Source organism: Monopterus albus, unplaced genomic scaffold (assembly GCF_001952655.1).
Source record: "Monopterus albus unplaced genomic scaffold, M_albus_1.0 scaffold123.1, whole genome shotgun sequence".
NCBI classification, from domain to species: Eukaryota; Metazoa; Chordata; class Actinopteri; order Synbranchiformes; family Synbranchidae; genus Monopterus; species Monopterus albus.
Window position 1 is genome coordinate 381,942 of NW_018128003.1, and position 22,545 is coordinate 404,486.

At 41.6% G+C, this 22,545-nt stretch overlaps 1 protein-coding gene and 1 long non-coding RNA gene across 2 annotated transcripts in view; one reads left to right on the top strand and one right to left on the bottom strand.

Annotated features, from left to right (window-relative positions):
- nav2a (neuron navigator 2a) overlaps positions 1-22,545 on the top strand; it is a 192,786-nt gene that overhangs the window by 149,891 nt on the left and 20,350 nt on the right. The window contains exons 13-21 of the mRNA XM_020612326.1: positions 10,735-10,864; positions 13,239-13,557; positions 14,310-15,033; positions 15,995-16,214; positions 18,317-18,603; positions 19,905-19,970; positions 20,586-20,630; positions 21,145-21,305; positions 21,699-21,881. Of these exons, the coding sequence (XP_020467982.1) occupies positions 10,735-10,864; positions 13,239-13,557; positions 14,310-15,033; positions 15,995-16,214; positions 18,317-18,603; positions 19,905-19,970; positions 20,586-20,630; positions 21,145-21,305; positions 21,699-21,881 (2,135 nt within the window). The remainder of the gene's footprint in view (positions 1-10,734; positions 10,865-13,238; positions 13,558-14,309; positions 15,034-15,994; positions 16,215-18,316; positions 18,604-19,904; positions 19,971-20,585; positions 20,631-21,144; positions 21,306-21,698; positions 21,882-22,545) is intronic.
- Positions 6,740-7,978, bottom strand: LOC109967014 (uncharacterized). Its single transcript, XR_002275859.1, has 4 exons — positions 7,652-7,978; positions 7,385-7,517; positions 7,058-7,205; positions 6,740-6,977 (listed from the first exon to the last, which is right to left on the bottom strand). It is a non-coding gene; the product is annotated as an uncharacterized LOC109967014 (long non-coding RNA).

Here is a 22,545-nt window from a genome sequence, read left to right on the forward strand (position 1 = left end):
AGGGAAAGGTGTTAGGTGTCACCATGGCATTTGGGCAAAAAACCTAATGACCCCTTGATGAGGAGGTCACAAGCTTGAAAGAGTTGAGGTCCAAAAACCATTAAGCTTTCATGCTAAAACCCTTCAGATCAAACCAAACCTGGACTAACTTGGAGCATAAAGGATGCAGCTAGAAAAAATAGTGTTGAACAGTTTCAGATAATAGAGAACAGATTGAGATGATTGAAAACCACCCAGACTACATGTCCTATCATTAGCTGAAGTGGTGGCTGTTGGAAGTGCAAAAACTAGTTTTACCAACTGTTGGATGTTTGTAAAGCAGCACGTGGATTCCAGAGAGGAACAAACTGAGTCACGCGACAACAGAACCTGCGAAGCTGGGTAAATAGGCAATAAACAATAGAGACTAGAAGCACTGTATGGATATGTGTGTGAGTGTGTGTCTGTGAGCACACTTATCCCAGTCATTTATCTCTGTGGTCGGAGAAAGAGGAAGCAATTTATAACAGTCTGTCTTCTGATTTGAATTCTCTTTGTAAAGTAGACAAAGGAATGGTCTTTGTGGTGTGAGGCTGCTGTAGCTGTAGAGAGACCCCGCCCCCCCTTCTCGCTGAGACACTGGAGATATCATTTCTCTTTTCCAAATGGGAACTTGACACAAACAAGAGAGAGGAAACCGCTACACAGACCACTCGATTTGAGGCTCATGACTGATGCTTTCACATAAAAAGGGTATAAATCAGTATAATGAGGTGGCAGGGTGGTTACAGGATCCTACTAATGTTTTTTGATTGGTCTATCCCTCTTCTCTACATTTGTCTTGCTTGTGTCTGTACACAAACAGGCTATGTATGCATCATGAAGAACACATTCGAGAAACCTGACCAAGTGCTGATCATCACCAAGATAATATTGTGCAGAAAACAGATGTCATTTTGTTTGGTAACATGTAAAAATGAAAAGAGTCAATATTATTTGTTTGCTCTGAGTTAATGTAAAAAAAAAAAAAGACCACAGCAACTCAAGAAGTTAGATCAACTCAAAACTACCTAAACTCATATGGTACACACACTGTTATGAGCAGAATCACTTAATGTCATGAGACATACTGTGCATGACAACACAGAGTATACCAAAGAGAGGCACACTGCATTTACAGACATCACTAGTTCTCTCATGCTGGAATAACCAACAGGGAAGATTACAGGTGTTTTCTGTTAACCTTCTGTATACAACTGCTGTTCTGTTGGCATCATGTGCTGCTTCTCACAGTATAAACAGCTGCTTCCACTGACAGATATGCCTCCCATCATCAGGTGCCTTTGTCAGCAGCCAGCCATCTAATACCTTTCATTGTCCTCATTATCTGTTAACTATAGATTTAATATCTTTTGTAAAGGCCTTAGTGTTTCTGAGGTACTCGCCAAATAAACTTTAAGTCCACCTGTTGGCTGACATTAACACTGCCAATAGAGACCCAGCCTTGTAAATTATTTTCATGACGTTCTAGCAGAATGAAGGCTGAGCCTGGTTTAACTTTTACCCACAATGCAATGTGACATCATCTTGAACTACACTGCACTGGCCAACCAAATGCATGCAAGCCCACATTCTACTGTGATAACATTTGAGAGTTATAAAAATCCCTTCTCTTTTTTTATAAGCCATTGTGCAGTGCAGGCATCAGAAAAACAGTCAGTTACCTCAACCAGGCTTTGTGGATTGTATTTCATCTTCTTACTGGTACCTGAAACAAATGTCCCCATCTTATGCAGCCTTGATTAATAATGTAGTGTTGTTTTCTGTCTGCACAGCCTGTAATACAACAGTACAGCTGGCTACAAACTAAAATAAATACAAACATGGGTTTCTTCCATTTTCAACTTGTGTAACTAATGTCAGATCTAGTTGCAATTTTACTTTGAAGTTACTTCAGTGTTAAAGTTTATATTTGATTAAATGTTTACATTATTATGAGACATTATTAAATAATTTTGTCTGCCCCCATTATGTGGTATGGAAGTATGATGAATGTTGATCTTTGTTGATGGTTCACTGTATGAAATCCAGCATGGCTGAAGGATTGCATGTGTGCGTATGTATTAGAAGCATCTTCTTCTCTTAACACACACATGCTCCAAGCCCCAGTATGTTATCTGTCCTGTCTGGACTTGAGCAGGTTCCCTGTTGGCCTCGGGGAGAAAGAGAGAGGTTTGCCCTCCTTCATTATCTCTTCTCAGCAACTAACAACAGCTGTCATTCCACCTGTCTCGCTGTCTCGCCCTCTACCTGTCTGTCTGTTCCCTGTAACCCCCACCCCCCACCTGCTCCCCTGGTTTAGCAGATTGAATGTTGTGGTTTGCCCGTGGGCTCTCACTGCAATAATAATCAGTGGATCAGTCTCCTCCCCTCCCTCTGTTGCTATCATTTCATGAGCCAGTGATCCTGTTCCCTGTGGAGCCAGGAGTCTATTTGTATGATAATAATAAACACACAGGAACACAGCTTCATCTGTACTTGTACTCCCCAGACCTATCAGGTCAGTCATGGCCTGCTTGGAGACAACATCGATTTGTTTTTCTGATCACAGGTGCTGTATCAGGTCTACTTCAACATTAACCCTGTAGTATCTGTGTCCCAGTCTGCTGTGTGTGTGTGTTTAGAACCAAATTCCTCCTTTCTTGGGGACATACTTTCATCAAAATGACCGAAATGCTTCTCATTCTTTCCTCTTTTGATTCTATTTGGTATAATTCCAAATATTTTACAAAAATATCTGGAGTATTTCCCGTACAGCCTAACATCTCAGTGTAGCATTGTGTGTGCATCAGTGTGACATTACATCAAAACATTGTCGTGCATTTGTTGATTAAATACAGCAAATGCTGCTCTCCGACCTCATAAAATTGCTATCTTAGTGTCAGACACCACATTACAAAAATAAAAAAAACTGAAAATGTTTACTGGACCAAACTGCAGACATAGAATGGAACTGCATAAACCTTGAGAAAAACAAAACAACACGCTTGTTTCACTTTTTGGTTGAAAGGCCAGTAAATGTCCATTTACTTGCCTTCTTTGCTGAATGTGTGCAACCTTGTTGGTAATGTACCATGATAACAATTTCTACTTTTGTATGGTTATGTTTAGGCACTCACAGCACTTGGATATGGGTTAGAGAAAGCTCATGGTCTGGTTTCATGCAGAAAATGTTGACAGTGACGTCAGACACAGCAACTTACATTACCCTAACCACCTGTTGTTAATAAAAGTAGTGCTTTATTCATTTAAAAATGTTGCCTCTTAAAATTATGTAGCCGGTGATTATGTTTACTGTACCACAAGAACTCATTAGCTGTTGCAGTTTAGTTGTATATAAGCTGAGACAGCTGAGCAGATCATTGACCTCAAGTCAGAGAAGAAAAAAATAGATTTTTGTAAATATATGTTCCCAACACTACACAATGGCCCAGAGGAAAATGTGCTAAACATTTGACCTGACATACTTAACAGCCACTCCTATCGATTGTCAGCTTTCTCCTTATCTTCTGTATGCACACTCACTTATACTCGCAACACATTTTATAAAGCCAAATGCTTTTTCATAGATATCTAAACTCTCACACAGCCTTTGGCTCCCCTTGAATGCTAAATACAACAAATGCTTTCCAGTTCATGCTGCTCTGCTGCCGTGTGTGATGAGGTCTCCTGGGGTGCACTGGAGCAGCCTGACTCAGAGTCTGTAGCTATTGGATATCAACTATAAGGTCAAATATCCCAAGGTGACGATGCTTCCATACACCCACAGACCCCAGATGCTGCAGAACACTAATCCACCTAAACTACAAAAGTCTTAGGGAAGAAAATTACGATTTCCCCTGTTTCCAATCAACAAGAATTTTCTGTGAGCAGGCATTTTATTGATTTATTGAGCATTCTGGCTTAAGGTAGGGTCTCACCAGCTTTTAAAAACAGTAATATTTGAGTGTAAAATCTGTTTGTTGACAGTCTTGATTTATATGAATAGGAAAGGAGAAAGAATTGATGGGGAAGAATTAAGAAGTTTATTATGAGAAGAGAGAAACAGACAGGATCCCGAGAGTAATGAGGTTTTTGTTGCCATAGATACAATATCAGCAGACCCTCTTCACCCATTCTGGGCTTCTAACAAGCACACCTTAGCAAACACACACTGAAGAGGGTGGGGCTCTTACTCAGGTAAATAAGGGTTTTTCTGCCACAAATTCTTATTTCTATATTAAACACTGTAGCTCTAGCATCCACTGTTCTTTTCTCTTGAGCTTACTGGCTGCTTGCAAATTTTTGCTTCATATAGCAGTGAAATGCAGTAGTACTGGCCCAAAGAGAGAGAGTAGCTAGTTATGCGACAAAGGTTGTGGGTTGCATTCAAAACCGGGACGTCTTGGTGGCAGCTGGAATAGCCACCGAACCAGCAATTTCTGCAGGCAAATGCAGAGGTCAGAGGCCCTTGTCTCTGGTCTGTAGTCTCAGCCAGGCTACCAGTAGATGGAGAAAGTAGAGCAAAGGAGCAGAGCCTATTGGACTTTAATTCATCTGTAGTGACTGGTTTGTTGAGCACTGGGTAAGTTTAATCCTCCATTACTCCCATAACTGGTATTTTCTGTAAGTCTACATATGGTTTTGGTTTTGTGGGTGGTGGGATGGGCGTGTTGACCGTGATGAAAACTGGATAAAATTGATTATCCACGGTTTGATTATGCACATTTTACTATGTGAGCTGTAGGCGAAGCCTGGGGACAGAGGTCTGCACATCAGAGGTTTCATGTCATGGACTCTTGAAATGTAACAGGCAACAGACCCACATACTGCTAAGATTTTGTCCCTAATGGTCCCATTTATATAGGAAAATGTCTATTCAATTTCTGTTCAATATCAATGTCAATTGAATTTTTCTTATTTTATTGCCTGATAATTAGTTTTAAGGTTGAAACATTTCTCTTATTCCATACTGACTTATAGTATCACATACAGTAAGTACTTGTATCAGCACTTCCCAGCTCCCGATTACACTGAATGAAGTGTTTAAAACTTAGTGTTGATATATTTACCTAGAATGACACTTCACTGCATTCTAATAATAGTCAAGAGCTTTCTTAATTTAAATACCAGCTCTTTTATATTAACAATAATAAACCTTTATTTAATGTATGTTTTGTCACTGTGATTAAAAATTACATTCAGATGGAAAAACAACTGATCTGTGGTTAAAAACAGAGAGAGAGAGACCAAAGAGTAAAGTGGAGAAAATGTGGTTTGATGTTAAAAGAACCTCCTGAAACTATCATCCGTCATCTGGAGACGCTTTTAAAGGTTTCAAACCAGATGAGCCTAAAAAAGTACAGATTCTAGGCAAAATGTGCCTTTATGCTGTAGCTGTACCACAACAAACTGGTAAGTCTTTATTTATTTGACCCATTTTAGACCACAAGTGTAGAGGCAGGAGTTTCAGCCTTGTGTTTCATTCTAACACAGAGGTGACAATAGGTTGGCTTGTATGTGGTGTGTGTTGAAGTAAGTAATGTGTCTGCATACATGTGAGAAATTCCACGTTTGTCCCAGTGGTCTTAAACATAGCTTTTTGTTGAGTGGATGCATCGCAGTGAAGCTGTGCGCCTGCCTTCAGTGTCATCACAAATGAAGAGTTTACTGTGGATCCTGGTCAGCCGGTCGAAACTAAGGGAGTGTGTGTTTACATATCAAACAGAGAGAGAGAGAAAGAGACAAGTCAAAGGAAATCCTGTGTGAAAGAGAGGCATTCAGAGGGATCTAAACGCTTTGATAAATTCTTTGAGTGCAGATCGTAGATGTTTTCTCAAGACAGGAGACAATGGGACCAGACACAGGAGAGAGAGAGAGAGAGGGAGACATTCCTGAGTGTGTTGTCCAGTCTAGTCTTGTCACTGCAGGGACAGCTGTGTCATTTTCGTACCATGCGGCTCCTGGGCTCTGGCCTGGAATGTGCCAGGTCCCGTCCCACTTTGTTGCCTCCTTCACCCTCCTAGTGTTACTTTTCATAAAATATAAGAAACAGTCTTTTGATTAAGATGACCTTCAAAGGTAGTCGGGTTTAAGTGTTTGGTTTTTTTTTTGGCTCTAATAATTGAAAAGTGATAAAGCCGTCTCTGGAACCTTTCTGAACCCTAAGGCAGAGAGCAGAGCACTGATGTAAGAAAGCCCTTCTCTGTGACACGGTGAAACTGGCAGAACAACATTCCACATCCTGTAGAAATATCTCCTGTTGTGTTTTTCTGTTGTGTTAAAATGGCTGTGCCAATCATTCCTACTAGTAGTCTAATTTGCATATGAATTCTGCACTTGTCTGTTCTCTCTCACTGTTATTTAGATGATTGCATATTGTATAAAAAATCTGTATTGTGTGTCTAATGGGTATTTTGTACAGTATGAGCTGCTATGATCATATCATCACTTGGACTGGATGTGTTCCCAAAACTGTCATGTACCAACTGCCAGATTCCCAACTGTTTGCTGCTGCTAATGTTTACACAGCATTTGGCTTCTTTTGTTAAATGAAAAATAAAAAAAATTTACAAAGAAACTTATTGTTGTTCCTCAAAGTGAGGTACCAAAAACGTGTCATTTAATATTGTTATTGAAAATCAGTTATTGTATTGGTGCTTTTATAAAAAAAAAAAAAATCAAAATGTATCAAGCCCAATCAACAAGGCAGAGCTAAAAACTGATAATCATGTTGTATCCAAGCCAAATACTTGTTTTTCATGCTGTGTCATTATGCAAACCATATTTCGTGACATGTATCTGATGGCGCTGCTATGTTTCAGCTGAATGCGCTTCACGGACTCCTCCGTACAGTCTGTGTACCTGTCAGGTGTCCATGATGTCACCTGTGTCCCCTCCCAACCTTAACGGCTGTATTGTAAGTCCTCCCCTCTTCCTCCCACTGTCTGTCTGTCTGTCTGTGTGGACAAAGATAGCGATTTGGGGTTATATGATCCAGATGCAGCAATCGCCCCTCAAACACAGGAAATCCCCTTACTTATGCTTCACAGCTCTGTTGTCATGTCTGTGTGTGTATTTCTGCAGCACACATCCTGTGTGCATGGGCCAGGGTCAGATGGGTTTTTCTGAAGGGGGGGGGGTTACAGTGCTGGAAGGCCAGCTGACAGACCAACCCAACCGCAGTCCTGAGGGACACACACAAAAAAGTTAAACAAACACAACTAGGGCCTTTTTCTCAGGATACTACCAAGGCACTCCTATTGGCTGTCCCACAAGGAAAGCCTTTTGTCATTGGTCTCATTACTTCCCCCATTCTCTTTGTCTCTTTAAGGAAAGTTTGGAGGTTTGACCTCTGAACTCTTACCTCCTTGGGAGACCAGAAAGATTTCTAAAAAGACCTGGTGAGAGTCGAGGTTTCTCCCTGGAATGTCTTGATCTGGGTCACTTTTCCTCCTCCACTTTCTTCCTCTCTGATCGGTTCGCAGTTCTTTTAGCCCCTTTAATGAGTGAGAGAGTGAAGTCTTATGTCATCCTGGTGAAGTTTTAACTGCACACTCCACTTCATTTAAAGGATCAGTTCACCAAATGAATTTTTCATTGTTTTAAGTACTGCAACCAAAATCCCACTTACTGTCAGTGTATTGTGGTAGAAGCAAAAATTGCTAAATTCCAAAACTTTGAACATGACTACATACTGTTAAAGGTACTCTACCAGTCAGAAGTTGGGGCACACTTTCCCAGCCTGTGGTTAATCTCTCCATGTCCTGTGATTGGCCGTAAAGGGCTCAGTGGTTGTTAACTGGTGGGTTGCTTTGCCAGCAGGAGGCTGTGGGCTGGGCTTTGCTGCTTGGCCTGATCTCTAATTAGCACTGGCTTGTCAGCTGGTCAGGGTGGATCTGTCTGGGAAATTGCAGTCTTGCATACAGAGACAACCATAGATGTAAACCATAGCTGGGAAACACACAGTAAAGCAGCAGTGGGGTGAGGATTGTCCTTCACTTTGTCTGTGATCATATGGCTTTGACTTGTGTTGCTGTTTGATGCTTGTTAGGCTTATTTAGGGCTTGGGGTATGTGTATGCCTGTGTTTCAGTGTGCTACTGTATGTAGCTGCAGCAGTGAAGTGGTTAACAATCTCCGGGGACGCTCATGTTACCAGCAGCAGTGCATGTCCCCCCACCCCCCATAGTTTCTATCTCACTTAGTCTAAAGCAGAGAGAGAGAGAGAGAGAGAGAGAGAGAGTGCCCAGGGGATGAAGCATCAGTGCAATGTGTGACAAAGGAGCTCAGCTTAGAAACACTGCCAGGCAAGAGAGGGAGAGGGTGAGAGACAATGAGAAAGAGAAGCAGAGAGTGAGACAGACCTTTGGCTGTGTGAACTCTCTCAGTGGCATGGAGTCATGAAGCTCTCTGTGCAGCTTGGCATATTCCCTCAGCGCTCCAGTTCCCACGGCAGCACAGGCACCCTGACCAGGTAGATGCGTGTGTGTGTGTGTGTGTGTGTGTGTCTATGCACCAGTGTGTGAAGGAAACTTTGTCCTCTGAGTGATGATGTCTTTGCATGTTCAGAAGTGGGTTTGTATATGTCTGTTCCTTCATGGCTGTCCCCATTATTTTCTTTCTCTCTGAGTGTATGTTATGTGGGGGACTTTTCCCTTGTGGTTGTATAGATGAGTTGAAACTGTTGTGGTCACTGGTCATGTCTCGGCACCTCGGCTTGTCGGCTCCTTGGATGCTTTCATCGCTAAACCTCAGTGCTGCCGTTTGATTCATTCTTCTGGTGCATTCAGAAGGAAGTAGTGTTTTCCCTCTGTCTCTGTCAGGCTATCAGCAAGGTTGCTCAAAAAGCTGTTGAGTGAATGTTTTGAAATCGGCTTAGCACTCAGCTGATTAGGTTTTGATGGGAATAAGAATCTGGGATTTCAGCCAGTGAACATTCTTTGTTTTTGTTTAGTTTGTTAAGACGTAATGATGTGTTCATGTGCTGGTGGTGATGAGTGAGAAGCTCTGCACTGACTTGCTGTGTTATCTGAAAATCTAACGGATGAATGAAAAGCTTTATCACTGGGTATCGAGCTTCAGTGCTTCTTGTGTGCACCAAGTGAAATGTTCTGTATCATCAATTATCAAAAACTGTCAAGTGTCAAATGTTGTTAAACTGAACTCCTTCTGGAATTATGGTTTATTTCATTTATATTTTGGTTAAAAAAACATTTTGTAGAAAAAAGTTTATGTTGCTCCAACAAATGTTTTAGGGAATCAGAATCAAAGAAACCAGGTACCGTGCTAGTAGCAAAACTTTTCACACAATATGGTGATTAAAGAGCTGACATAATAAATTGAGTCAATAATTGGTTTATTGGTGAACTAATTGCTGATTAGTCATTTTGATAATTAATTAAGTCATGTATCAATTACAAACATGATCTGGGTCTCAAATGTGAGGATTCATTGCTTTTTCTTTCAGTTTGATATTATATGACCTGAATATCTTTCATTTTGGATTGTACTGTAGGTAGCACAACTGTCCTAAACAATCTGGACACATCGTCTTTGGCTCGGAGAGCTGGTGATGGGCATTTCATATTCAAACAGTTCATCACCTTAGTGGCAACAAATAATCATTGTCTTAATCAGTAATGAAAATAATCTTTGTTGCCTTGTTGATGTGATGGCAAATGATCGGTGTGCTCAATAAAAAGACAAGAAGGTGCAAGACTGTACAGCTGCTTTAAAGCTTAAGTGTTCATCCACAAAGTGTGTGTCATTAGTGGTTATTGTCTGTGGGTGTGTTCACGCTGCCACACAAGAGACTTTAACAGGTTTAATGTATCATCTGTCTTTACTGAACAGTATAAAAATGCACCGCTAGCTTGACAACACCAGTTCTGTGTGCGTGTCTGTCCTCTGGTGCAGTCGACCCTGCGCTGCCCGTCACCATCAGCCACCCTCTGGCCCTTTCAGAGTGATGTTTGCCAACTGGCCGGGCTTCCTGTCCCCCACAGATGCCCGGAGGATACACACACACAGACGCACACACATATTTACAGATCTCCTGAATTAACTCACAGCCTGTTTGCTGTGTTCAGATGGGTCTGTTTGAACAAGTCACAGACACACAAGCCCACCATGATGTCATCCCTTTGGCGGGCCTTTGTTCGCATGATAGACAACCCCATTCAGCCTGTTGATGTGTATGTGTGTGGAGAAGAAAGGAAGAGAACAATCAAGCAGTCGGAGACTCTGGATCAGTCTTTCTCTAATTATTGTTTGCAGTTTTATTTCTACTTAATACTGCAGTTAATGGATTACACTTTCCTTTTTTATTCATATAACAGCGTCCATTTAACAGAAAACAACTACAAAGTCAACTTTATACTTGCTGTCTTGAATATAATATATAATATTATATATAGGATGTGTATGCATCTATGCTTAACAGCCAATATGATTGACATTTAAATATCACACTTAGTTTGCAAAAACGAAAACTTCACTGCAGCTCTAAAAAGCAGTTTGGAGTGACTGATGAAGGGCAGCAGCATTGTTGTGTCTTTAGGCTTTACCGACTGTCTGCTAGTAAATTTTAGTGCCCATCTCTTCAAAGATGTATGAAACAAGAAGCAAGTCGACCTGCCCATCATCGCCACTTTGGAACAGTTATTGTTAAAAGAGAACTAAATCTTTCTTTGTCCTCTGTCTTTTGTGTGTCCAGCTGGGATGACAGCAGCTCTGTGAGCAGCGGCATCAGCGACAACATCGACACCGATGACATCAACACCAGCTCCTCCATCTCCTCCTACGCCAACACGCCTGGGGCTCAGCGCAAGGGCCTCAGCACACAGGTGAACCTGCGCACACACACACATGAATGATACTAGATGTTTTTTATGACTGGGCTAGGGGTTGGGATAGCAGGTTCCTTTTTGGAGCTGGTTTCACATTGGAACTGGACTAATTGAGCTTATAGTAGAATAAATCTCAGCAAATGACTTAACTCTCATAAATCTCTTCTCCATGTCTATTTCAGATGTGAGTAATGTGCAAAACATTCAGGTATTAATTTATTAAAACATGTAATACACAAAACAGTTTTAGTTCTTTTAATATTAGTGTTTGGGTTTTAGCACTTAAATCATTTTTGCCGTTTCAAATTGTTAGAAGCTGTTTTCATAAACGAAAACTTTAAAAAGGGGGATTTGGGTGTACCAAGTAAACTTGATACTAGATTCGGGTTTGATTTGAAATTCCATGAAAACATTATTGTACCAGGGGTTCAGGTCCTCATTTGCTTGTATCATGACAGTGGGTCATTTTCCTTATTCAGAAGAAGCCTAACCTAATGATCCCTTTTGTGGTTTATTGTCCCAGGTTGATATTGCTGGTATCAGTGCTTCATATCATCACTACCTGCTGTCAGTTACTAGATGCCAACATGAAGAGCCAGAGATTTCCTCACTTAAACATGTTGCCTCACAAACATCAGTAACTTTATTTAGGGTATATTCTAGTGCCTCCAAAAGGGGCCTTATTTCTGGTGTTCAGGAGAAGAATGCATTTGAACAACACTGACATCTCAACATGACACGCAGCAACCATAAACCCTTCAACCTTCTATAATTTTCTATTTAAAAAATATGACCTCTTGAAGGCAGCATGAGTTGAGACTTGTGAACAGACTACATGTGCACAGCATTACAAGAAGACACTCGAAACAACCATCACGCACACACAGAGCCACATTGATTGAGTCACAGACATTATTAGAAGTTTAAGCTTGTAGAGTTATAGAGTATTTCAGAGGAATGAGTGTCTCTAACTTCAAGCTGTGTTGCAGATCATTCCAAAGTCTGGTGCATAGTACTGGAAACCAGTTTGCCCCAGTCCAGAGCTGGTATTAGAAAATTTTAAATCCAATCTCTCCTGTGATCTGGTGTAATAATTAAGGATGTTAAATATCTCTGCAGCTTTGACAGCAAGGCCTTATATAGATGAAGACACAGGTATGTTGATGCCTTTTTAGATGCTAGTGAGTGACCATTGGGCTTATCCATATAACTCACAGTGGTGAGTATGGTATCTAGCAACCAGTGGTTCAAAGATAGTAGTAGCAGCAGCATGAGCATACAGTATGGTTTATGGTGGACTGTGCCATGTCTGTCCCAGCATTCCTCTACATTCAGAGAAGAATGTGAGATTATGTCTGGGTGGCATAGCTGTGAGCTCACAAAGCTAAAGCTGATTCTGACGGTGGCCTCAAATGATTAAACACTGATTAAGAGTATTAAGAGTCCCTACCATTCAGTAAGGTGATCCTTGATATGATAATTTTGTCAGCTGACTCACGTGTATGTCTCACACACACATATATTGTGATTGATGGTGAAGCAACTTGTGTTCCCATTATTGCTGCAGAGGTTGAGGTTGAGGTGCCAAAGAAAAAACAAAGGCGCACACAAAGGGGCCTTTCTCTCAGTAGACATACTCTGACAGTGTAGGTTAATAAAGTCTGCCTCATCTGTCCTCTGGTAATAACACACATTGACTGGAATGTGGTTTTATAAAGGTCAGAGCAGTTCGCTGCATTTTTGTAGCAGATAAACGGAATCAACTCACTAGATGCCTGTCATTCCTCAAACAGCTGTAATTCACAGTGTTTGTTGAGATTTTAGTTTGAAGAACCCAAATGCAGATGATGGATGATGTGATAATGGCAATTTGCTGAAGACAGGTAGGATAATACACAGGACAAAACTCAGGAGGATAAACTCAGTAATGATATATACAGTACATCTCTCTCTCTCTGTCTATATATATATTGTTGCTCTTAAGAGGCTTATAGTTAGCAATGTTTTTTTTACAGCATTAAAAGAAAAATATTCAAATGTCTTTCTTCTGAGAAAGCTTCCATAGTTTTAATATTTGCTATTCAGACACCTGAAAACTTTAAATCATGTAATTTCTTTATGAGATGCTGAGCAAAGCAAAAGCAGCAAAACGCCTCTCACATTAGGAGAACACTTTCTGATCAGGCCCTGATGCGGTCAAATAGCTTCCTGAGAAATTGTAACGGTGACAGTGGTGTGAATACAGGGAGGATTACCCAGCATGATGGTTGTTGTCCTTCTGTAAGATGGAGTGATGTTTAGAGGCACTTAGCAAGGTCTCATAAAAAACCCTTTTTGATCTGACGTGCTGTGTGTTTGTGTGTGTTTCCAGCCTGTGACGGATGCAGAGAAACATTCGGCCTCCGCAGTGGTGCACCAAGCCTGGTCAGGGGATGAGGTGAAGAGGCCAGACGGTGGGTCAGACAGTGGGGTCAGAATGGAGCCAGGCTCCAAGTGGAGCCGCCGAAACCCCTCCGATATCTCTGATGAGTCTGACAAGGGTGGCTCAGGAAGGAAGACCCCCTCCGTGTCCCACACGGGTTCTTGGAGGAGAGGCATGAGTACTCAGGTGGGGGTGACATCCCCCCGGACTAAAAGCACCAGTAGCACAAGCTCCTTGGGCTCTGTTGGCCTCAAGACCCACAGTTCAGGTAATACACATCACAAATAATAAAAAAAAAAGATAATTACTTTCACTTTTTAAAATACAGTTGCACAAACCTTTACAAGAAAAACGGTAAAAACAGATAAGGCACAGAAGATCTGAGTGAATAAAGCAGTTGAATAAAAGCCCAGTTGAATAACAAGATTGCAGTAGCAAGTCCGTAGTGCAATAAACTGTAGAGAGAGCCCACCTCATGCACCGGTATGATAGCTCAAACTGTATATATGATTATAATATTTATGAACACTGCCTCTCCTCCTCCTTCTCCCTCCCTCCCCTCTACTCCTGATTGCTCTACTCTGTTGTCTGTTGTTGTATTCTGCCTGATGCCAAAGCACACAGAGCCTCTGTGCCAAAGACAGATTCCTTGTATGCATGACATAGTTGGCCAATAAAACTGACTTATGACATATAAAACCCCAAATACATAATTAATAAGTCAAAGCTCAAAGGCTCTATCACTTTTTTTTATCGAAGTTTGGGATTTGGAACAGTGATAAGAGAGGTTTCTGAGGATCTCAGGGAGCAGTAGGGGGCATAAGGTCAGAAATACACCTTGGGGCAAGACCTCTCTAGGCTTTACAGCAAAAGTAAGCAGGAGAATTTCACAATCAATTCAGAGAACAACATGTAACCAACGTAGAAGTCAGGATGAGTCACAGTTGATCGTGTGATCTTCAGTATGAAACTGTGTGCACCCACACACCTGGCTGATGTCTCCCTCTGTGTCTCCTGCAGGTAAGACAGATGATGTCAAGGTGTCAGAAAAAGGACACGTCTCTCCTCGTTCTAACGGCCTTCACCGCTCGCCTTCGGATGCAGGACGCAGCAGTGGCGATGAAGCAAAGAAACATTCAATTCCCACCAGCCGAACACCGACAACAAGCACCCTCACACACACTGTCTCAGACCCCTACTCCCAGACGCACACACTTGCCTCGCGCACCCCAACCAGCACCTTTGGCTTCAAGAAGCAAGGTCCTGGAATGGTAACCATGGTTACTGCCAGCGGTGCCACCATCACCAGTGGTTCAGCCACCCTGGGGAAGATGCCAAAATCTGGAACACGCTCACTGGCAGGAGGCCTGAAGCCTGGTGGGCAGGATGGAGGATCAGCACTGGGTCACCACGATGATAGCTTCCTCCCCATGAGCGCCCGCTCTACGCTGCAGTATCGCAGCCTGCCCAGACCCAGCCGCTCAGGAGCTGCCACCCGCAGTGGGAACCGTTCATCTACCAGCAGCATCGAAGCCGCTGTACTGTCTGTCACATCTCACAGTAAAAATTCAATCAACATCACCAAGGCCAGTGGTTCAGGGGGCTTGCTGGCCAATCAGACAGATCGGGAGAAGGGCGTATCTGAAATTGATAACCTGAGGAGTGCAGCTGTAATGCAGGGTGGAGGAGCAGCAACTGTTCCTCTGACAGGAAGACAACAGGTTTCCTCACCTACACTACGCAGGTGAGCACACACACCCTCTTACAGAGCATCACTGTTATGTCAGTAATCCTGCAGACATAGTGATGGCTAACTGATGAGCCACACTGAGTGGGGCCCTCTTATATGGGCTTGACTTTACCCACATATAGCACGCACACAAAAGACCATTTTAAAAGACAGTAATAACTCAGTCACTGTAAATGATAAGCAGTAGTCAGTAAGGATCACATGTATGGGCTTGTTTCACACACATACACTGTCAGTGAGGTTAAATCAGACCATTGTTAATGTAGGCCATGAGCTGGGCTGTTCAGCTGCCAAGCCGCAGCCTTGGCGGTGGGGGTAGGGGTAATAGGGTGCAGGGTAATAGGAGCTGAGTCTTACCTCAGCGATCTGCCCTCATTAATGTGAGGGACTGATAACGCTTCAAAGAGGCTGTGTGCTGCTGTTATCATCCATCACGGATACAGTCATCACAGCCTGCCACTGAGCTCAGGACTAGCAGAGAACCAGAAATGAGTTCTGTGTTGGCCTTGAATAGATCTAAGCATTTACTCTACCTGATTCAGCCACGAATATTTACATGAAATTTGCTGGTATTATTCCTGGGAGGATGAAGCGTAATGATTTTGGTGACATCCCCGCTGCCCCAAGCCTTTCTTATCCTGCCATCAGGCTAAAGTTTCCACTTTTACAAAAGGAAACTTTGCTTTGAGCAACTTCAAAACTAAATCTAAAAATAGATGTAGAGGGTAATCAATGAGATGTATCTCCTATATGAGACATTCCCATTAAAGGTCGTTAAAAAGGCAATGTTCCACTTTTTCATAGAAATCCATATACTGTAGCTCTCGCATTCCTTTTCTTCTGTCATTATGCTCATTTTATTAATTTATCCTATGATTCATTATAATGTCAGAAATTGGTGACATTTTAAAGTCCTCTCTTTTGCATCCTTCCTTTCCTCCCTGATTTTCCCCAGATTGTTTGGTGGCAAGCCCAATAAACAAACTTCGGTCACCACAGTTGAAAACATGAAGAACTCTACTGTTATCTCTAACCCCCACGCTACCATGAACCATGTGACTACAGTGCTAGAGTCCCCTGATGGAGGGCTGGGAGGTGTGGACAGCGAGACCAGCAGCCCCCTGTTTGCAGGGAGAGCGCTGGGATCGGGGATGGGGACGCTGGGCAGCGAGCAGGTGAGCACATAGAGTAAAATAATGGAGAGAGTGGATTGTGTGTTAGTGAACAAATAACATGGATGTTAAAATCAGCAGTGAGCTCCTGGAAGATTATTAATCTGTGATTTTCCAAGGTAAAACTTCACTATGCACTGTAGGCTACTGTGTAAACTGTATGATGAAGCTTTAAATGTTAAATCATGTTTATTCTTGTGCTTTTAGAGTCATACATCTTCTCTTCTACCTTTCCTTTAAAATCACCAAAGTAGCCTGTTTTATTTTAGAACTGTCATGGGACCAGCCTTTTACTCATAAGCTATGATGTTATTTTTAGCTGCACACAGTCTCCAACTGCCCACCACCCACCATTTACCATGAAAAGAGGCCAAGTATTTTTTTTTTTCAAATTGATTTTGGAGTTGCATTCAAGTTCTTTTTAGCCATGTGATAAGTGTTGATCCAGAAATGGCAACGTTAGTTTGTTGCTCAGTCCACTTCCTTGATCCAGACTGAAATATCTTGACAATTAGGGAGTGTGATGAAATGTTGTACAGAAATTTATTGTGCCTAGAGGATGAATCCTACTTGTTTTTGTTGTTTTTTTTTTGTTTGTTTGTTTATGTGTTAGGCCATAAAACTGTGCATTCAGTTATGCCCCTCCCCTGTTATGTCCCTACAAGTTATGCCTACCAGATATGGCTCCTATTAGAAGTAATGCCCCCCTGTAGCAGGTTGAAGTTTGAAGGAGGGTTTAGGGGCATAACTGGACAAATCATGTTACACCTCTGTGCATTTCACCTGCCTTGCAGTCCACAGACACACCTTTCTACATTGTGTTTCATGCTAATTAGCAAATGTTAGCACACTAACACAATAAACTCAGATAATGCCTGCTCAATATCAGTATGTTAGCATAATCATTGTGAGTATGTTAGCATGCTGATCTTACAGGCAATAAAGGTAAAATTTGGGTATGTTAGCATGCTGATGTTACAGGCAATAAAGGTAAAATTTGGGTTTAAAGCTACAGTATGCAACTTCTTTCAAATATTTCTGTTGTAGAAATCTGCTCAAAAACTTGATCTTAATGTGGAGAGGTGCTGTCGAAGCCTCCTGTGACCCAGACTCATTGAACAGCACTGGCAGCAGTGCAGAGATATTGGCTTCTAAAAGGTTTTGAGTGAGATTGACCTCTCTGACTAATCAGAGATTTTCAATTATTTCTGCTTGATCAGTAAGGTTTGTTGCATTCTCATTTATTGTAATTTCATTACAACAGATATCTGAAGAGCTGGGCAGAGCGTGGCGGAGTGTGATAAAGCATAGTAGAGAAGGGAGAGGGAGCGCTGGGCAGAGTGATTTGGAGTATCTTGCTAGTGCTACCTTTAGTTACATATTGTAGCTTTAAGATGAAATATGATCATATACATACATTTGAGCTTAGGGTTGACTAAGTACAGTGGGAAGCTGTTTATAGGCTTTGCTGACACAAAGATGGTTTTATTCTCACCTGACTAATGCCACAAACCTCCTGATCATCTTGAAATGCTAATGACTGTGTTCATTGGGAGTACAGATGGGCAGTGTAGACACTTGTTTAACTGTAGGTTACATACTGAAGCAGAACCAAGACGTGTGAGCATGCTCAGTCAAGAACTTGCCCTCATGTTCTCACATGATTCATAAGGCTTTATCAGATTTGTTATGAATCATAACGTGACTCACTGTTTTTCAAGGCAGGCACATTTGCGGGGGGAAAAAAGAATTGATCAGGGCTATGAGTGTTTTCATTTCAATGATTAAATGTCTTTTTATTATTCATATTATCTTTTTAAAGTCAGAAACCAGTAAAACATCACAATTAGAGTTTCCCAAAGTTTAGGGTAATATCTTTACACTCATTGTTTGGTTCAACTGACTGTCCAAAACACATATGCATTTATTTAACATAAAGATGAGGAAAAACAGCAAATTCTCACTATTATGATGGTTTTATAGGAATTTCGCACATAAAATTAATCATGTCCAGTAACTGTATAAAGTGCTTAATTCACTTGTTGTTTCTGCACTCGAATACACAGACTGATATTGAAAACGATATCCTTTCATCCCCTCCACAGGCCTCCAGTCCCAGCTCAGCCTACTCCTCCACTGGCCCCTCCAACAGTCTGACGTGGGGCACCACGTTCAGCACCTCCTCTGCCCATAGCAGGGAGGGCACGCTGGGGGGGCATGGTGGGATGGGCAGTGTGGGCTACCCCTCAGTCAGCAGCATGCACACCAGCAGCGAGTCAATCGACATGAGCCTGGGCAGCACTGGAGGTGGCGGTGGCCATGGGACCCACAAAGAGGACACTCTGTCCGCACTGGGCCGCACCAGCAGTGTCAAGACTGGCATGTCTGAGAGGTGAGGACACACAAAAGTGGGGAATGTTTGGGTCATGCATTTAAAAACAAGCAAACAAAGAAACGCGTTTGGTTTTCTGGCTTGCATCTTGCCTTCATTATTATGGTATGCAAGTTTTTTCCAGATAATATACACACAATCTGTTAATTTGTGTCTAAATTGAACAACCGATGTGGCAACAAGTATTGTAGGGTAACACACAATGCTAAAATGCAGTGTGACAGTAGCACAAAAAAAAAATCACTAAAATGAGCAAACTAATGTTAGCTCCATGGCAATATCTGTCTAAAGCTTGCTAACATTAGCCACCATATGCTACATGTCATACCAGACCAAGTAAGACTGTGCTAGCAAAGCCTGTGCATGTGGTGAACTGAGCAAGAAATTTTAATGCTTATGATTGCAAGTTTTCATTTATAAAATATTGAATGCTCTATTTCTTCTTTCAGAAGTTACATCGTGTTGCATAATACTTCGAATTTATTGCAGTTCAGCAGTAAATATTGTCGAGTCTAGTCATTTTGTAGGATAACATTTTAGATAGAAAACATGTTAAGTTTATAAAATATTATTCTTTGTCACAGGTGTAAATAACCCAAGGGTTGAAAAAAGTTGAAAAAATAATTTACCTATTACTGCTTACATGTTAAAGCATCAGTGACAATAATCAAATGGTATATGTATGTGTATACATGCTTTGAAAACAGTCACTCTGCACAATGAGTACTTTTACTTGTCATACATAAGTATAGCATTTTTTTTGTCATATTTCAGTTCAACATCAGTTTTTGAAAGCAGGATGTTTACTTGTAGTGGAGTTTTTTTTTAAATCTTTCACTTAAGCAAAGGATAAATATTAAATATTTTTTTCACCATTGCTGACCATGTTAAAATTCTGCCCAGATCTGACGTTAATTCATTTTAAAAAGCCGAGACAATGCACAAAGCAGCCATCGTGGTGAGGTGCCACTTTTTGTCTGTTGTTCTGTTTGTGCTCGAGCAGAGAAGCAAAATCTCATGGCATCTTCAGTCGATTATACAGTAATTGTGGACACTGTAGCGGATTCCATCATGACAGGTTAACTGTGTAATGTGACAGGAATGTCTCAGAGGAAACCTAATAGCATTTGGACTCAGAGCTTTGGGGCTATGACATCACCCTCCTCACTCAGTTGTCTTCTTAAGTTCATTGGTGAATGATGTTAAAGTTGAATTCTATTGTGGATTTCCTCATCTACTTTATTCTCTAAAACCCTCTTTTTCCTCTGTCTGTTGTGCGTTTCCTTCCTGTCTTCCATCAGTCCCCTTTCCTCCCCCTCCGCTAGCCCTATATTCAGCCGAAACACACTACCTCGGAAGCAAGACAGGTAAATGTACCTGTATGTAGTCTTAGGCTTCTGGTGAAACAGCTGTGGAGGTTCCTGCTAAGCCACCACCTGCTGCTGCACAGAGAGCATCACGAAGTACTTTAGAGACTACCCCTGTGTGGCAGCTTGTTGTTGTTGTTTTTTTGTATCACTCTGTGTGGCAGTTTGATTTTTTTTTTTTTTTTTTTAGCACCTATAACTCCTGTATGAGGAAATTTGTGAGAGAGTGTTACTGTAATATAAGGTTGTCTTGTGTGGATGCTGACATACTGCCACCTTGTGGTAGATTTAATATGTGCAGATTTACCCAATAGCACGAGCACAGGATGTTTACTGTTGATTTACACTGCAAAAACCTCTCAATCTTATGGAATATTTTTAATATTTCTCAGCCTTTCTTATTTTGGGAGAGGCAGATTTTTTTCATTTTTATGAAGGAGGACATTTTTGGACTGAATAAAAGAAAAATGTTTGGTGAGACAGTGTTTTACACTGTATAAGTTAGGATGCAGTAGTGTTGAAAAAATATCTGTACAGGTTAACAGTAATATAGTCTTTTAGAGATGCAGCCACATGTTTTCGTTTTTCCTCTTCTGAAGTGTTTCTCTCCCACAGCGGGCCACACTGTGGTAGAAACACTCTACCTAAGAAGGGACTCAGGTACTGACTTGACTTGCTGCTGGACATGTTGCGCTTTTGCACACTGGTTCACCAAACTGTCTTCTGTTTGTCTTTTTTTTTCTGTGTCTGCATTCATCCTTCGAGGCTTGTGCTCACGCTTTTAAAAATGCTTCTGAAGTTTTTATTTGGCACGTGTTGTGTTGTGCTTCTGTGAAGAGGCATGTCACTTTGTTGTACAGAGCTATCACTGTGCTATGCTGTAGTAGGATTGATTTGGGTTGTCAAAGATCCTTTGGCTTCTGCTTTTTTCCCCCCAGTTTCTGTTGCTTGCAGTTGAGTCAGCCTCCGTTTATACTGTTGTAATTAATTTTTTTAGTGTCTGGTTCAGCTGATGATCCCAGCTACTAATCTGGCTGCTTGAGAGTAAAAATCCACCTCAGTGATTGAGAAAAGACAGAAAAATCAGAATATCACACAGAATCCATGTTGCACTCATTCTACTTTATGTCTCTGCTTCTACTTAAAATGTCCACTTTTCTTTTACTCTCTCTAGGTATGGCCCTTCCCCACAGCTGCGAGGCCATGAGGAGGCCCGTGACTGGCTGCGCTCCCACTCCACCAGCGGGCTGCAGGACTCAGCTAGCAACTCCCCTTTCTCCCCTGGCTCCAGCCTCACCTCCCCCTCCGGCACTCGCTTCAACTTTGGACAGCTTGGTACGTCCCATGTCCCACACACCACCAGAGCCCAGCACTCCATGGTTTTGTACTTGGGCTTCATTTGCTCTTTATGGCTCTTTCAGAAACAGCTTCATAGTTATTATAAAAACCAGCCTTTCCATCAGATACACTGTCATCAAGCTAAATGTGAAGTTTTTTTTTTCTAAAAAAAAAAAAAAAAAAAAAAAAAAAACTTGCTAAGAAATTCTTATCAGCACAAACCTCTAGTCATATTATGACAGAGAGGATGAATAGTCAGAGTAGATAGACTTGTGGTTGCAAAAATTTAGATGCTTGGGTTTTCACATTTTCTGACATTTTATAGACTTCACATTTAATAAAAACAATACCTTCTTGCAGCTCATATCATTTCCCATATCACTTTTGCAGCATCCAGCCCAACCTCAGCAGGTCAGATCAACCTCGCTGGTCTGCGCAACAACAGCCTGACCAATCAGGACATCTCCTTTGACCCTTGCAGTGACAACCGACTGAGAAACTCCTGCATGTCACTTGATGAGAAGACTCGCACCATGAGCCGATCAGGCTCCTTCAGGGATGGCTTTGAGGAAGGTTAGAGGAAAAAAAACATGGATATAAAACAGGAATATTCATAGACTCTGTGTGAGTTTTTTTTAAGACATTTGGTGAAATCTGTTATTGGGTGTAATCTTTTTCCAGGATCTGCATGCCTCCATCTCTCTGTGACTCTGAAACCTCCCCTTCTTTATTCCATATCCCCATGCCAAAAATTATTATTCAATTTGTTTAGTGAACATTAGGATGGATTACAACCACCCCTCTAAGAAAAGCCCTTTAGAAAACCATAATCAGCTTTGGTGTGTCTTTGTTTATTTCATGAGCTGAGTTTTGGGGGAAAGTACCCAGCAGTGCTTTTCCCACCAGCAGGAGAGGAGAAATGAGCACTCCTTCCTCAGCCAAGGCTGCTCCGCTGGAGTCTGTTCAATCCTCAGAGCCACAGCAACGCAGCGCTTTGATTTTAAAGGAACGAACCAAGACTCACAGAGAAGGAGGTGCAGCGTTGTGTTGAAAATGGTTCTCATAATAAAAAAATTCAGCCTTAAGACACAAACTTGCATGTCAGCAAATCACATTGTACAGATCAGTGAATACAAACTACAGAAACACAGGGTATTATGCTAATATTAAACAAGAAAATCATCTATATGCTTACTTTCAAATTAAGCAGCAAATGTTTAGATGATCACATGATTCA